Source organism: Mustela lutreola, chromosome 11, assembly GCF_030435805.1.
Source record: "Mustela lutreola isolate mMusLut2 chromosome 11, mMusLut2.pri, whole genome shotgun sequence".
Classification (NCBI taxonomy): Eukaryota; Metazoa; Chordata; class Mammalia; order Carnivora; family Mustelidae; genus Mustela; species Mustela lutreola.
This window is the reverse complement of record NC_081300.1, coordinates 95,522,548-95,537,332: the sequence shown is the minus strand read 5'-3', so window position 1 is coordinate 95,537,332 and position 14,785 is coordinate 95,522,548. Positions and strand designations below refer to the sequence as shown.

Here is a 14,785-nt window from a genome sequence, read left to right as displayed (position 1 = left end):
CAAGACCAGCCAGGTTCTGGGGCCCCCGCACTTCCTAGCAACGTTTGTGCTTCCCCTTCCTCGGTCTGGAAAGCCATATGCCAGCCGGTCACCCCGAGAAGGTGGGGCTTCACTTAAGATCAGTGCGTGGGAAAAAACGGAGAAGATGGACCACAGATACAATAAAGATGATGGAATACGGGGGCGGGGGGGGGGACCCAGGTGAGAAGTGGAAAGCGGTTATTTCCAAAGTGAGAAAAGAAAGAGGTTTCTCTAATCAGTCCAGCTGGGGGGTGCCGTCCCGCTTGTGTTCACCTCACTTCCCAATGTCCAGGAACTTCCCAAAGCCTCAGAATCGTGGACCCATTTTTTTTTTTCCTCTGCAGAATTCCATCTGAAGTCCACTCCTGCCGCCCCAGAGTCCTCGTGGTCAAGGTGCCTGACTCTGCCTCTGACTCACGGGAGCATCCAGGCTTGGCCAACCTGAGGAGCGCCTGCCCCGAGGACAGCAGGACAAGGCTGGGGGCAATGTTTGGGCTCTGGAGTTGTGCCTGCTGCACATGGGCCCAAGGACCTACTACGTTTACAAAGCAACACGGAGGAAGGAGAGGCCTGGGGGGGACGATGCTTCCTGGCAGCAGCATGTGGGCCTAACCTAGGTCATTCTGGACATTACCTCTACCTCTAGACTTGGAATCCTGCGAACCAAAAACTAGTCCACATTAGGTTTCGGTAACCTGTGACCAAAGGAGGGTCCTGACTAATAATCCTGTTTTGCTTTGTCTAATCCTTCCTTGAGCAGGAGCGACCCTGGGAAACACCTCACCGGGCCAGTGTTCCAAGGCAGCTGTTTACAGCCAGCCCTGGGAGGGGGAAATGCAGACTCCCAGCCCCCCTGCTTGGAGAGTCTGACCAGCTTGGTCCAGGATGGGCCCGGGAATCTGTTCTTCCTTAAGTGCCCCTTGTACTTCTGAGGCAGTTTGCTGGTTTGGGACCTGGCCGTTCGAAGGAACGTGCTTTGGAAGTGCAGCTCTCTGTAACACTTTTATGTGGGTTGCACAAACTTTCACCATAGTCGCTGCCATTTCTGGGCATGTACTTTTACAAAATGTACATTGGTCAAAAGGCCTTTTGAGGAGCTCAGAAAACCCGCTGTGCGGAAGGCACTCGTTCAAGTCTCTGCATGGGTCTCTGGGCCCTCAGAGCTCGTTTTTCCCGATGCTATTTGGAGAATAAAAGTCACCTTCTGGTCAGACCCAGAGTACACGGAAACAGGTGGTTCTAGGTGCACCAGGAGAAGTAACGGGGACCACAGCTTCCCTCCCTGAAATGCACCCAGCCAGCAATGTGGGCACCACAGCGGAGCTGGGTTTCAGGCCTTCTGTGTGCCTGATGGTGGGCTGCGAAATGCGACATTTTTGGAAAGCTGCTTGGCAGCGGAGCCTTGAAGTTCCTATTCTCTGACCCAGTAATTCTATTTCTAGGACTTGGAGATGGGAAAATAATCAGAGGAGTATGCAAAAACTGGAACCAGAGATGCTCATCGTCGCCATTCTCAGACAGCTGAACACTTCAGACAACCAAGTTAAGTACACAGCCTGTCAAAAGCACGTCATCTACATCAAACCCAAAAGCTTCCGCGCAGCCATAGAAATTAGCAAAATGAAAAGGTAACCTACAGCATGCGAGAAAACATTTGCAAACCACATCTCTGATAAGGGGTTGCCATCTAAATACATAGGGAACTCACACAACCCAACAGCAAAACAAACAAACAAACAAAATACCCCAATTTATAACTGGGCCAAAGACCTGAATAAATATTTTTCCAAAAAAGATATTCAAACGTGAAAATGTCCTCAACATTACTCACCGTCAGGGAAAGGCAAGTCAAAGCTGTACTAAGCTATCACCTCCCCCCTGTTAGAATGGCTATCCTCAAAGACAAAAGGTAAGTGCTGGCAAGGATGTGGGGAGAATGGACCCTTGTGCACTGTTGGTGGGAATAAACACAGAAAATGTGATTTCTGGCTATATAATGGAATATTATTCAGCCATAAAAAAGAAAGAAATTCTGCCACTTAGGACATGAATGAAACTCGAGGGTATTTTACTAAATGAAGTAAGTCAGACCAAGAAAGACATGTATGTAGAATCTAAAAAGAGAAACCCCAAACTCATAGAAACACAAAACAGACAGTGTTTGCCAGGGTACAAACTTCCAGTGACAAGATGAAAAAGTCCTGGAGAATGTTACATTCAGCATGATGACTATAGTTAACAATCCTGTATTGTATATTTATGTGAAAGCTGCTTGGGGGCACCCGGGTGGCTCAGTCCTTACGTGTCTGCCTTCGGCTCAGGTCATGATCCTGGGGTCCTGGGATCAAGCCCTGCATTGGGGTCTCCACTCGGCGGGAAGCCTTTTTCTCCCTCTCCCACTCCCCATGCTTGTGTTCCCTCTCTCAGTCAAACAAATAAAATCTTTGAAAAAAAGAAAGCTGCTGGAAAGTAGGTTTTAAAAGTTTTTTACCAAGATCCCACATGCCCATTGACTGATGTGGCATATATACACACAGTGGAATATTACTCAGCCATCAAAAAGAATGAAATCTTGCCACTTGTGGTGCCATGAATGGAGCTACAGTGTTACTATGCTCAGTGAAATAAGTCAGTCAGAGAAAGACAAATACCATATGATTTCACTCATCTGTGGAATTTAAGAAACAGATGAACACATCTGGAATGGGAAAAAAAGAAGGAGAGAGGGAAACAAACCATAAGAGACTCTTAATGACAGAGAACAAACTGAGGGTTGATGGAGGGAGGAGAGTGGGGGATGGGACAGACGGGGTGGGGGGTTGGGCATTAAGGAGGGCACTGATTGTGATGAGCACTGGGTGTTGTATGTAAGTGATGAACCACTGAATTCTACTCTTCAAACTAATATTATACTAAATGTGAACTAACTAGAATTTAAATAAAAATCTGAGAAAGGGACGCCTGGGTGGCTCAGTTGGTTAAGCAGCTGCCTGGTCATGATCAGGTCATGATCCCAGCACCCTGGGATCGAGTTCCACATCGGGCTCCTTGCTCAGCAGGGAGCCTGCCTCTCCCTCTGCCTCTGCCTGCCACTCTGCCTGTGCTCGCTCTCTCCCTCTCTCTCTCTGATAAATAAATAAAATCTTTAAAAAAATTTTTGAGAAAAGAAAAAATAAATAAAAGTTTCTTGCCACACACATACACAAATGTAACTGTGTGAGGTGACAGATATGTTAACTAAACTTATTGTGGTGATCATTTTGCAATAATACATATATAAAAGCACTACACTATATATTTGCAACTATATAAGGTTATATGTCAATTATATCTCAATTAAGCTAGGGGGGAAAGTATACTGTCTGGGAATTTTTACCATCATGCTCACAAAACAATAGTTACTAAGAGTGTTGATATAAATATATCCACATATACACATATATACCTATATACACCCACAAATCCTTACATCTACACATGCATATCTGTAAACTGTTGATATACATGGACATATACATGTATATACCATATAATGCCAATTTTTAATTTTAAAATAGAGATGTATCTATATCCATATATAAAACAACAGAAGGGGGCGCCTGGGTGGCTCAGTGGGTTAAGCCTCTGCCTTCGGCTCAGGTCATGATCTCAGGGTCCTGGGATCAAGTCCCACATTGGGCTCCCTGCTTGGCAGGGGGCCTGCTTCCTCCTCCCTCTCCCTCTCTCTGCCTACTTGTGATCTCTCTCTGTCAAATAAATAAATAAAATCTTAAAAAAAAAAAACCAAACAGAAGGAAGTCCACCAAGATGTGAACAGTGATCATCTCTGAGGAATTTCTATTTCTTTTTTATAGTTCTATTTTCTAAATCAGAAAAAGTTATAAAATTAAGATATGTCCGCCAAAGGCAAGGGAAGCAGGGGCAAAAATGAACTATTGGGACTTCATCAAGATCAAAAGCTTTTGCACAGCAAAGAGTCAACAGAACCAAAGACAACTGACAGGATGGGAGATGATATTTGCAAATGACATATCAGATAAAGGGCTAGTATCCAAAATCTATAAAGAACTTATCAAACATGGGCACCTGGGTGGCTCAGTTGGTAAAGTGACTGCCTTTGGCTCAGGTCACGATCCCAGAGTCCCGGGATCGAGTCCCACATCGGGCTCTCAGCTCCATGGAGAGTCTGCTTCTCCCTCTGACCCCCCCCCATGCTCTCTCTCACTCTCTCTCTCTCAAATAACCACAATCTTTAAAAAATTTTTTAAAAAAAGAAATTACCAAACTCAACAGCCAAAGAACAAATAATCCAATTAAGAAATGGGCAGAAGACATGAACAGAAATTTGGCAAAGCAGACATCCAAATGGCCAACATACACATGAAAAAGTGCTCAACATCACTTGGCATGAGGGAAATACAAATCAAAACCACAATGAGATACCACCTCATGCCAGTCAGAATGGCAAAATTAACAAGTCAGGAAATGACAGATGCTGGCGAAGATGCGGAGAAAGGGGATCCCTCCTGCACTGTTGGTGGGAATGCAAGCTGGTGCAGCCACTCTGGAATACAGCATGGAGGTTCCTCAAAAAGTTGAAAATAGAGCTTCCTATGACCCAGCAATCGCACTATTGGGTATTTACCCTAAAGATACAAAGGTAGTGATCCGAAGGGGCACGTTCACCGAATATTTATAGCAACAATGTCCTCAAGAGCCAAACTATGGAAAGAACCTAGATGTCCATCAACAGATGAATGGATAAAGAAGATGTGGTATGTATATACACAATGGAATACTATGCAGCCATCAAAAGAAACGAAATCTTGCCATTTGTGATGATGTGGATGGAACTAGAGGGTATTATGCTTAGTGAAATAAGTCAATCAGAGAAAGGCAATTATCATATGATCTCTCTGATATAAGGAACTTGAGGGGCAGGGCAGGGTATCATGGGGATAGAGAGGGATAAAATGAAACAAGATGGGATCAGGACGGAGACAAACCATTAGAGACTTAATCTCAGGAAACAAAATGAGGGGGGTTGAGGGGGAGGGATAGGGTGGCCAGATGATGGACATTGGGGAGGGTATGTGCTATGGTGAGTGCTGTGAAGTGTGTAAGCCTGATGACTCACTAAAGCAAATAATATATTATGTGTTAATAAAAAAAATAAAGATATGTGCTTTAAAAATCATGTTTTCAGGAGAATCTAGGTGGCTCAGGTAGTTAAGCATCTGCCTTCGGCACAGGTCATGATCTCAGGGTCCTGGGACTGAGCCCTGCATCAGGCTCCCTATTGGGTGGGGAGTCTGTTTCTCCCTGTGCCCCTCCCCCCACTCATGCTCTCTCTCTCTCTCTCTCTCTCTGCTCTCTTTCAAATAAATAAATAATCTTTTTTAAAAAATCATGTTTTCAAAGAATTACTAATAAATGCAAAATGGTTAGAACAGCAAGTGGAAATATAGAATAAAAATATGTATTCAACATGGTACCCATTCATTTTTTAAAATTTTATGTAACTGTTACGTCTGTGTATGTGGGATTATAAGTAATTATGTTCTTCATTCCACTTGTGTACCTTTCCCAAACTTCCCACAATGAAAATGTGGTAATCTTTCGCGTCTGAAGGAAAACCCAATCGGACGACCATTTTCCCTGCAGTGCTTCTGGTCCCTGGGAGCCCCGCGCAGCTGGGCTGTGTTTTGTGAGGGTCATGAGGACTGATGGCTTCTTCTGAGCCCCACGGCCCAGCATGAGCGCCCACCTCCCAGCGGCACCCCATTCACACAGGCTGGGGCGGACAGCAACTGCTCCCTGAAAATCACCCCCACAACACCTATTCCCTGAGCTCTCCCTCCGCGCCCAGCCCTGCGCCCCATGATTCACACGCATCACCTCCTTGAGCTCAGCACGGGCCCGTCTGCCTAATTCCAAAACCCGAGCGCTTCCCCGGGTCACACTCCAGTAAGGAATAAGACTTTCCAGAATATCTTTATGGTAAGTCTGTTTCTAAGGAGCACGTCTGGTACACCCAGAACCTTCTTTCTGATCCGTTTATGTAAGAATGATGTGAAATTTTTAGCTTGACCTATAATTGTTGTTCCCAGAGGTCGTTTTCATAAATAATGGGTCCCACCGCTGCTCGTGTTTTGTTTGTACCTACCTTCTCTTCCGAAGGGTAAAAGCCAATTGCCCTCATGACAAAAGGAAGCTCTGACAGGCAAATGTGTTCCGACACCTTTCTGGTCTCCATTGTATCAATACCTTGACTACGGAGCTGAGAATAGTAAAAATAGTCTTCCAGCTCCTACATTGGAAATAAAATGGAAACACAACACACATTTTGGTTTCAGTCTGAAGCATCCATTTGGACTCCAAGGGCATTTTCTAGAAAAGTACATTTCGAGCTCAGTGGGGAAAAGAGATTGGGGAAAAAAGTGAGAAGGTTCACCCCAGGCACATTTGTTTTACAAACATAACTAGATGTTACTAGCAAGTGTTTACTCTGAGGACAATTACCCTGTAGAATTTTCCTTCCCTGCCACCAGCCACCAGACCATAGAATGGGGTCAAGTCTTCACCCCCAAGAGAAACAGCCGCGTCCAGCGCTCTAGAACAGTAACAGAAACACGGCTGTTAGAAGGCGCGAGTGCAGGTCAGCCGGCGTCGCCTGGCACCGCGGGCCTCACAGGGCATTACAGGGCCCGTACAATTAGGGGCTCTAGAAACCTGTTAGGAAGATTCCCTCGAAAATGAGGCTGAAAATGACAAATCCCATCGCCATGCAGAATCTGATGGTACAGGGCACCCGCCTTAATGACAGTGATGCTCTCTCGCTGGTGACAGCGCAGGCACCTGGCAATTTGTCTGCAGTGTTTGGGGAGCACGGCTCTCCTGAGGGAGGGCCCCCGTATGCTGAACCCACAGTCCTCCCCGGCAGAGCAGCTGCGCCCGTAACATGAGCCCTGCATATGGCCGGAGCCAAAAACCGGGATAAGTGCAGGTACGCTGCCAACACTAATTGCTTCCATAAAAACTCGGGAGGCCACCAGGGACCCACGCCAGTCAGATAAAAATAACCCTCTGCTCTCTAACATGGGGTCAGGCTTTCTAAAAATAGGCACTGTAAATGGTAAGAAAACCTACTTTTTGTATGAGACTGACTTTGCCCCATACAAAATCCACGTAATACGAAGTCATCGTAATAATCCACTAACTGGATTTCTGCTAATCAGGCCATTAGCCTCTTTGTGGGGTTATTAAAACACACTTCAGTGTAGACCACAGTGGCGAAGAGGTTTAAGTATCCAGAATCTGGAGTCGAAGGGACAAGCGTGAGCCTTGACCCTGACACCTGCAAGCGGTCCGATCACGGGCGAGTGACAGCCTCCCTGAGCTCCTGTTTCCTCATCTGTAGAATGGGAATGATTACAGGCCTGCCTCACGGGGTGGTTGTGGAAATGGACTGAAGCCACATGAAGGGCTGGACGGACACGAAGCCCTCCGATCTCCTGCGAGGAGCGTCTGTTAAGGTGTGCTGTTGAATCCGAAAGCCCAGGTGTGAGTCCCAGCCTCTCCACTGACTCCAGTGCCTGGGAGGGCCCTTTAACACTGGGGAGCTGGTTTCTGGACACATGGGGATGCCGTGTGGGGACACCAGTCGTCCCTGCCTCCCAGGATGGCTGTGAGATGAAACCAGCAGTGCACAGAAGACAGGCGGCACAGGCCCTGGCCCAGAGAAGGCTCGGTACGAGGGAGTTAGGGTTATTCTTCTCTGTTGAATGGGGTGTCAGTATACACCGACGTCTTTCTTCAAATAACCTCTTACCAGGCCCTGCATAAGCAGGCAGCATTGGTGTCTGGGGGTGCTGTGTGTTCTCCAGGTGGGTCCGAGGCCTCCTCTGCAGCAGGGACCAGCCCCCCCCCCCCCCCACCGCCCTCAGCTTGTTCTCAGCCCTTATATTCGTCATGGAGGCAGGTGTCTAGCTGAGAGGGCCTCCCCCTCTGTGACCTCTGGGCATTGCCCAGGATCTGTGGGAGGCCACTTTTAGCCATGTGGCTTGGGCACAGGGCCAGGTGAAGACCAGAAGTGACGCAGAGGAGCCTGTCACTACGAGGAGTGCCTGGGAACATCTCCCTGGGGGTCAGGACTGTCCTGCACCTCCTGCTTCCTGGCCACTGCCAACAGACCTGGGACAGCCGGAGGGACAGGACTGGGGTGGTCCAACCGGAGCCAGGGAAAGAGACCCACTGTCTGTGTGGTACGAGCAACAGCTTGTGGGATCTGAGGACTGTCAGCGGCCGTGGTCGCGCTGGGTGACGAAATCCAGGTGTACGAGAACAAAGCCCACAGCAGAGCCGGGCGGAGAGCGAACGCGGAGTGCACACCGTTCCGGCTCTCCCCGCAGGACGGACCGAAAGATGCCCAAGACCGTCTCACGAATTCCCCTCTGTGCTTAAGCTGGGTCTCTAATGCTTGCAACAAAAAAGGGGGTCATTAGGGCACAAAGGGCAACACGTTTATAGAAAACCTACTGTGTGCTGAGACAGACAGACAGTACTTCCGGGAAATGAGCTCAGTCAGGAGAAGCAGCAAGTACTGTGACCCGTGGTTAGTTCACACATGCGCCCCAGGGGAGGAGGCTCGGGGGCGGGGACACCAGCAGCGGTGGTAACCTTTACTCTCAAAATGCTGATGGTATTCCCATTTAACAGATGGAGAAACTAAGACCCAGGAGTTAAGGGACTAGCCCGAGGTCATGCCACAAGCACGCAGGAAAGGTAGTATTTAAATGGGGTCTTTCTGCTCCTGTCTGAGCACAGCAGCAGGACTAGCGGTGGGTGTGAGGTTGAGCATCAAAAGTAAAGGGGGTTTTAAAACAGGTGCCAGACAAGGGAAGGGGGGGGCATGCCAGCAAAGACAGGGCAAAGGTCGAGTATGTGTAGACTGAACCTTAGGAGAAGATGCCAGGGAGGGAGGGGTGCGCCCCGGAGAAGGGCCATGTGCTGCAGGGATGGTCTCTGGCCCAGGAGCACACGGATGAAAACCGTGGAATGTGAGAGGACACAGGGTCTTAGTTTCGCCCTATGACTCCCCCCGTCGGTAGGCCAGCAGGGAATTGTGTTTGTTGACTTGTTTAGCATTGTTACATTTCTTCCCATTAGCGAAGCACTGAACATATTAAGACACCAGAAGCAGCAATGAAGTGCTAATTAGTTTATAACGATCCTTTGTCCCCACAACAGATTAAATTGAAATTCTCAGAAGCCTGGACTCTGGCCAGGCCCAGGAAAGCCATTGGAAAGCCGGTGCCTTTTTTTTTTTTTTTTTTTCCCTTTAATCTCTACCATGATTATGGAGAAGAGGACAAAATGAGAAGGAGGAGATTTTGTTCTGTCCCCAGGGTGTCGCTCACTCCCACTGTCCCAGGTGACAGTCTAGCTGCCTAGGAATCAAGCAGCTCCTTCTGGGCACACCAGCGGGAAGTGCTTTTTCAATGCGCGAGCTCACCTCTAGCTTCTAAATTCCCACGTTCCCAAGATCTGCTGTCTTAGCTGAAGGCAGAGGTGAAGGTCAGAGCTCCTAATGCAGTCTGAAACCAGTGTGGACCTACAACAGATCTACCTGGCTCTTCCTGCCCCGGTTTTTTTTTTTTTTTTTTAAATATTTTATTTATTTATTTGACAGAGAGAGAGAGAGAGAGAGATCACAAGTAGGCAGAGAGGCAGGCAGAGAGAGAGGGGGAAGCAGGCTCCCTGTTGAGCAGAGAGCCCGATGCGGGGCTCGATCCCAGGACCCTGAGATCATGACCTGAGCCGAAGGCAGAGGCTTCAACCCACTGAGCCACCCAGGCGCCCCTTCCTGCCCCTGTTTAAGCAGCTTCGATGTCTGCCATAAAAGCGAGATGTGCACTTGGCACAGGAATCGAAGGAAGGAAGGATTCTCTGGGAGGGAAGGGGCCTCCGAGCTGTCGGCACCCAGCTTTTGAGTGTGACGCCGTGAGGCAGGAGGCTTTCTGAGAGGCAGGGGCTGGGAAAAGGTGCTCAGGGGTGGGAACCGGCTCTGCCCTGTGGCAGCTCAGTAAATCTGGGTAGACGAGAGGACTGCTGTAGCCCTCGCCCCCTTTTTCAGTAAGGCTCTTCAATAAGCCCTTCATAAATAGGAGAGAGAAACCAGTTAATGTACTGAGCCCCTAGCTCTGCGTTATTCAATCCTTACAAGAATCCTATAAAAGTCCGTATTACTAGCCGCCTCCCCCCCACCCCTCCTGCATTTCACAGGCAAGGACTCTAACAAGCAGAGATGTTGCAAAACAGGTCCTAGGTGTCACAGCCGGCAGAAAGGAGGCTCCACACCCGAACCCATGTCTCTTTGACCTCAAAGTCCGAGTACTCAGTGGTGTTCAAGCCTGCACCTCTCCGGCTTCACCCAAGGCAGTCTCAGCTCAGGCCAGGTGGGTCAGAAGAGCAGACTGGAAACACATGTTACTAAGAATACTATTGCTGTCACACAGGCTTTGGAGATTTGGGCAGGATCTTTCTAGCTGGCGTGATCTGCAGATGACAGTGTGGCCCGCGCAGGAACAAGGCGGAGCCACGCCGCCTTCACTGCAACCCCCATCGGTCCCTGAAGCAGAACAGTAACCTTCTGTCTGCGCACACATATAGGCAGACGTCGTGGCGGTACAACCCAAAGGCCGGGCCCAAAGTAGGGGCCCGACACCTGTCTGCTGTGGCTGGTTAAAAACAGGGGGTCTACCGCTGACACCTTCCTTGTGGGGTCGAGCTTCTCGCCTGGTCACTTACCTTAAGTTGATTTCCCACTGCACCACCGATCGGTCCTGTCCTCCCGCCGTGAAGGCCCAGCAGCCGTCATAGGAAAGGGCCATTCCCGCCACCCCACTGGGATGGCATATGATGGCAGCTGTCTTGTGTGGATTGCCATCAACTGGTAAGATCTGAAGTCCAACCTAGAGAGGAACAGGTCATTGGAAATTCAGATTCAGATGACTGGGCCCCAAGCTCGGGTCTGGCACGTCCGCGCATCACCCCTAGTGCGGTTTACTGGAAGGGCCTATGCTTCTGGAGCCACCTCAGTGTGTGCCAGCCTGTTTCATAGGGTTGGGGGTTCACACACACACACACACCCCTGTGGGGTCGTCCCTCAGGAGAGATGCCAGGTTGTGGTAGCAACACAGGAAGGAAACTTTTACTGGTCTTCCTGGTCAGATGTCCAAAGTTTTCCAGGAGAGTTCTAGAATCCTATGATTTTATGCTTTTCAACAGATTATTTATTAAACGTAGAACCAAGTGTAGCTAGTTTGCACGTCTTTATGAGATTTTTCCATGTCAATAAATCGGAAAGAAAAAAAATCCTTTGGTGACCCGGTGTCTTCATGGGAGTATAGAAAATGCAGTAACTCTGCTCAGAAATGCTTCCTAAGACCCAATTTTCACTCGTTTAATGGCAATTTTCAGGATCACTGTGGACCAGGAGGAAATAGGTCATAGCTAGGCTATGACCTCTGGCATCCTGGAGTGTGATCCTCGTCGGGGCGGACTGCTACCCAAACCACACAGAGACGTCTCCCGGAGGCAGAGAGCCAAGGGCTGATACCTTGTCCCTGTTAATAAACACCATGTAGCGTTTCTGCAGTTCCAAGGTGCTTTTCACCGGGAGGATTTGTATCTGCTCAATGGGAGAACCAAAAACCGGCCCGAGAAGCGTCTTTCTGCATGAGGAAAAAAAAAAAAAAAAAAGAAACACTTTTTTTTTTTTTTAAAATTCCACAAATCTGAACGTAAGCTCCCTGACTAGCTACCTTTCATGAGACCGCACACGTTTTGCATTCCCAATTTCCTGTCCTGTCACTCAGCAAAGAACCTCTCTCTCAGCCGCTGCTAACAGCCGCCATAAATGAGGGGCAACAGCTCCAAACAGTAAATGCTCCAGGGAAAGTCTGATTGTGAAGAATGCTTTCCGTGGTGGAGGCTCTGACTTGCCTCCTTGACAGCTGAGTGAAGGGAACATTATGCCTCGAAAACGTGTATAGGAACAAGGGACGGGGAAAACACATTGAGGAAGTGGCACGCGTTGGCGGGGTGTAGGGAGACACCCCTCTCCCAGGGGCAGCCCGAGAGATCAGAATGAGGGGCCGCCCACGGCTCCAGACCCCTGACATACATGCACCTGACTCCAGGGGCAACACATAGACTTCCAAAACACCGTCTGTGAAAATAACTGTGATGAATCATACCCTGGCAATGGTCAGGCTGCTTTAGCTCAGACTCTGCTAGGAATCTGATCCCAGGCGAGGCTCCAGGACATCACCTGCAGCCCAGACAGGAGCTTCAGGACCCCTGGCTCCCAAAGGCACCTTCTGAGGTCTCGGAGGCGTCCTGCTGTGTTTAATTCTTAAACTTCTTTTTTTTTTTTTTTTTTAAGATTTTATTTGACAGAGAGAGATCACAAGTAGGCAGAGAAGCAGACCAGGAGTGGGGGGGTGGTGGGAAGCAGGCTCCCCACCGAGCAGAGGGCCCGATGTGGGGCTCGATCCCAGGACCCTGAGACCATGGTCTGAGCCGAAGGCAGAGGCTTTAACCCACTGAGCCACCCAGGAGCCTCGTGCTTTATTTAACTCTTAATTATGAATCCTTTTTGCTTTTTATCAGGGCCCACGAGATTCACTTTATAACCTACGAGAGCTGGATCTTCTCCCATGTGAGGTCAGTGGCTATTGCAAACTTTTTATATGATAAGCCCCTTGTTGTTTAGATAGGTTTTCTCCCTGGGGCCCCCCATGCCCAGCCCGTGTCTGGCGGGGACAGTACACACCCCAGGCGTGTGCACTGACTAAATGAAGCGCAAATCCATTAAGCAGTCTTTTTTAAGGCCCTCCTGTGCCAGGCTCTATGTGAGGGGCTCGGGACACACCCGTGAGTGAGGTTTAGTCACGGCCACTGAGCTCACAGCCTGACAAGAGATGACAAACACTTGGAAGCACCGTGAGGAGAGAGGTGTAGGAATGCGCGAGTGCAGGGCCCCGAGACTGCTCTGAGGAGGGAGACGTGCGAGCTGGGTCTGCAGTGGTAATTTGGGAAGGTAGAGAATATGGAAGAGGCAGACAACAGGCAGCAAACAGGTGGCACAAGGCCGCGGGAAGTGGGTTGTGAAGAAAACATAAAGGGGCAGGAGCGGGAGGAGGAGGGCAGTGAGCTGGGCAAGGGGCCGGGGCCAGCTGTGAGAGTGCCACGGGCAGGGGGCCGTCAGGTTGGTGATCCGCGATCAAGTTCATACACATGGAGACTTAGGTAAGGTGTCAGACACGCTAAATGGCCACCTGAGGGACCACGCACCAGCTAGCTGCAGGTCACCCTGGGTAGGGATGTCCGAGGGCTTCCCCCAAGCATCACCGAGTAGACAGAGGTAGGGAGAGCACGGCTAGGGGCAGAGTCTGGTTTGAATCCCAGCTCGGACCCTCGAAGAGTAGGGGCAAGGCTGCGGAGAACGTGCAACCACCACAAACTGCTGGTGGGAATGATACCTGGTGGCATTGCTTTGGGAAACAGTCTGGCGGATCCTCAAATGGTTAAACAGAGTTACCAGGTGACCTGGACATTCTGCTCCTAGGTCTTTGCCCAAGAGAAATGAAACAGGGCTCTGCTTGGAAACCTACACAAGCATGTTCACAGTAGCCCCGAACAGAGACGACCCAAATGTCCGACAACAGGTGAATGGATAAATAGGGTAGGTTTATACCATGAAATATGAACCAGCCGTAGAAAAGGAAGGAAACACTGACACACAACGGTAGCACGGACGAGCTCTGAAGCATCTTGAACGAAGCCGGACACAAAAAGTCACATGCTACACGGTTCCACTTATGTGAACTATCCAGAATAGACAAATCCACAGAGACAGAACATAGCTTGGCGGCTGCCGGGGTGGGGCAGGAGTGGGGGAAGGGAGGGATGGGGAATGACTGCTCATGGGTATGAGGCTAAATAAGTAAAACCTTTAAAAAATTTTAACAATGGGTATGGGCTTATTTTGGGGTGGTGGAAATGCTCTTAAATTAGATAGTGGTGATGGTTACACAACTTGGTGAATATGATAAAAGTCCCTGAAAAGGGGTAAATTTTATGATAGGTAAATTACATCTTAATTTAAATCATAAATAAGAAAAAGGGGGGAAAACATCAAACTAAAAATCAGCCTTGGTGCCTCGGGTTCCTTGCCAGCACATAGGGACAATGACACGCCTACCCCGAGACCGTGTGAACAGCAAGTCGGTTAATATACATAAAGCACTCACAACAATTTCTGGCACATAGGAGGACCCTGGAACTGTCACCTCGTATTTGTTAAACGTTATCTGACAATTTTGCAAAGTTAATATCTTTTGCTTCTGACTGAAATATGTCACATCCTCCTTGCAAACCATTTCAGACATTTAGACATGCAAAAGCCTGATAATCTACCCAGACCCCCACATTGCCACACCCTGGAGTTCCCGGGGACTCAAGAATTTCCTTTATATATTCTAACATATACAGTTTTATGTGAAAAGTAAATACATTATAGAAATCTAACTTTATAGGAAAATACATTGTGTCTTGGGAGCTATTTCCATGTCACTACACAGACAGCATACTTTTTTTTTTCTTTTCTCAAAGCAGCATCATGTTTCAGCACAGTGACGAGTCATCATTTAACTAATCCCCTATTAATGGACATCTGGATTGTTTCCATTTTTCAAAG

At 48.7% G+C, this 14,785-nt stretch overlaps 1 protein-coding gene across 1 annotated transcript in view; it reads right to left on the bottom strand.

The window, feature by feature from the left end:
* CFAP251 (cilia and flagella associated protein 251) overlaps window positions 1-14,785 on the bottom strand; it is a gene marked incomplete at its 5' end in the record, with an annotated part of 63,257 nt that overhangs the window by 17,794 nt on the left and 30,678 nt on the right. Inside the window, 4 exons of the mRNA XM_059138990.1 lie at window positions 6,188-6,331; window positions 6,544-6,634; window positions 10,831-10,994; window positions 11,642-11,756. Of these exons, the coding sequence (XP_058994973.1) occupies window positions 6,188-6,331; window positions 6,544-6,634; window positions 10,831-10,994; window positions 11,642-11,756 (514 nt within the window). The remainder of the gene's footprint in view (window positions 1-6,187; window positions 6,332-6,543; window positions 6,635-10,830; window positions 10,995-11,641; window positions 11,757-14,785) is intronic.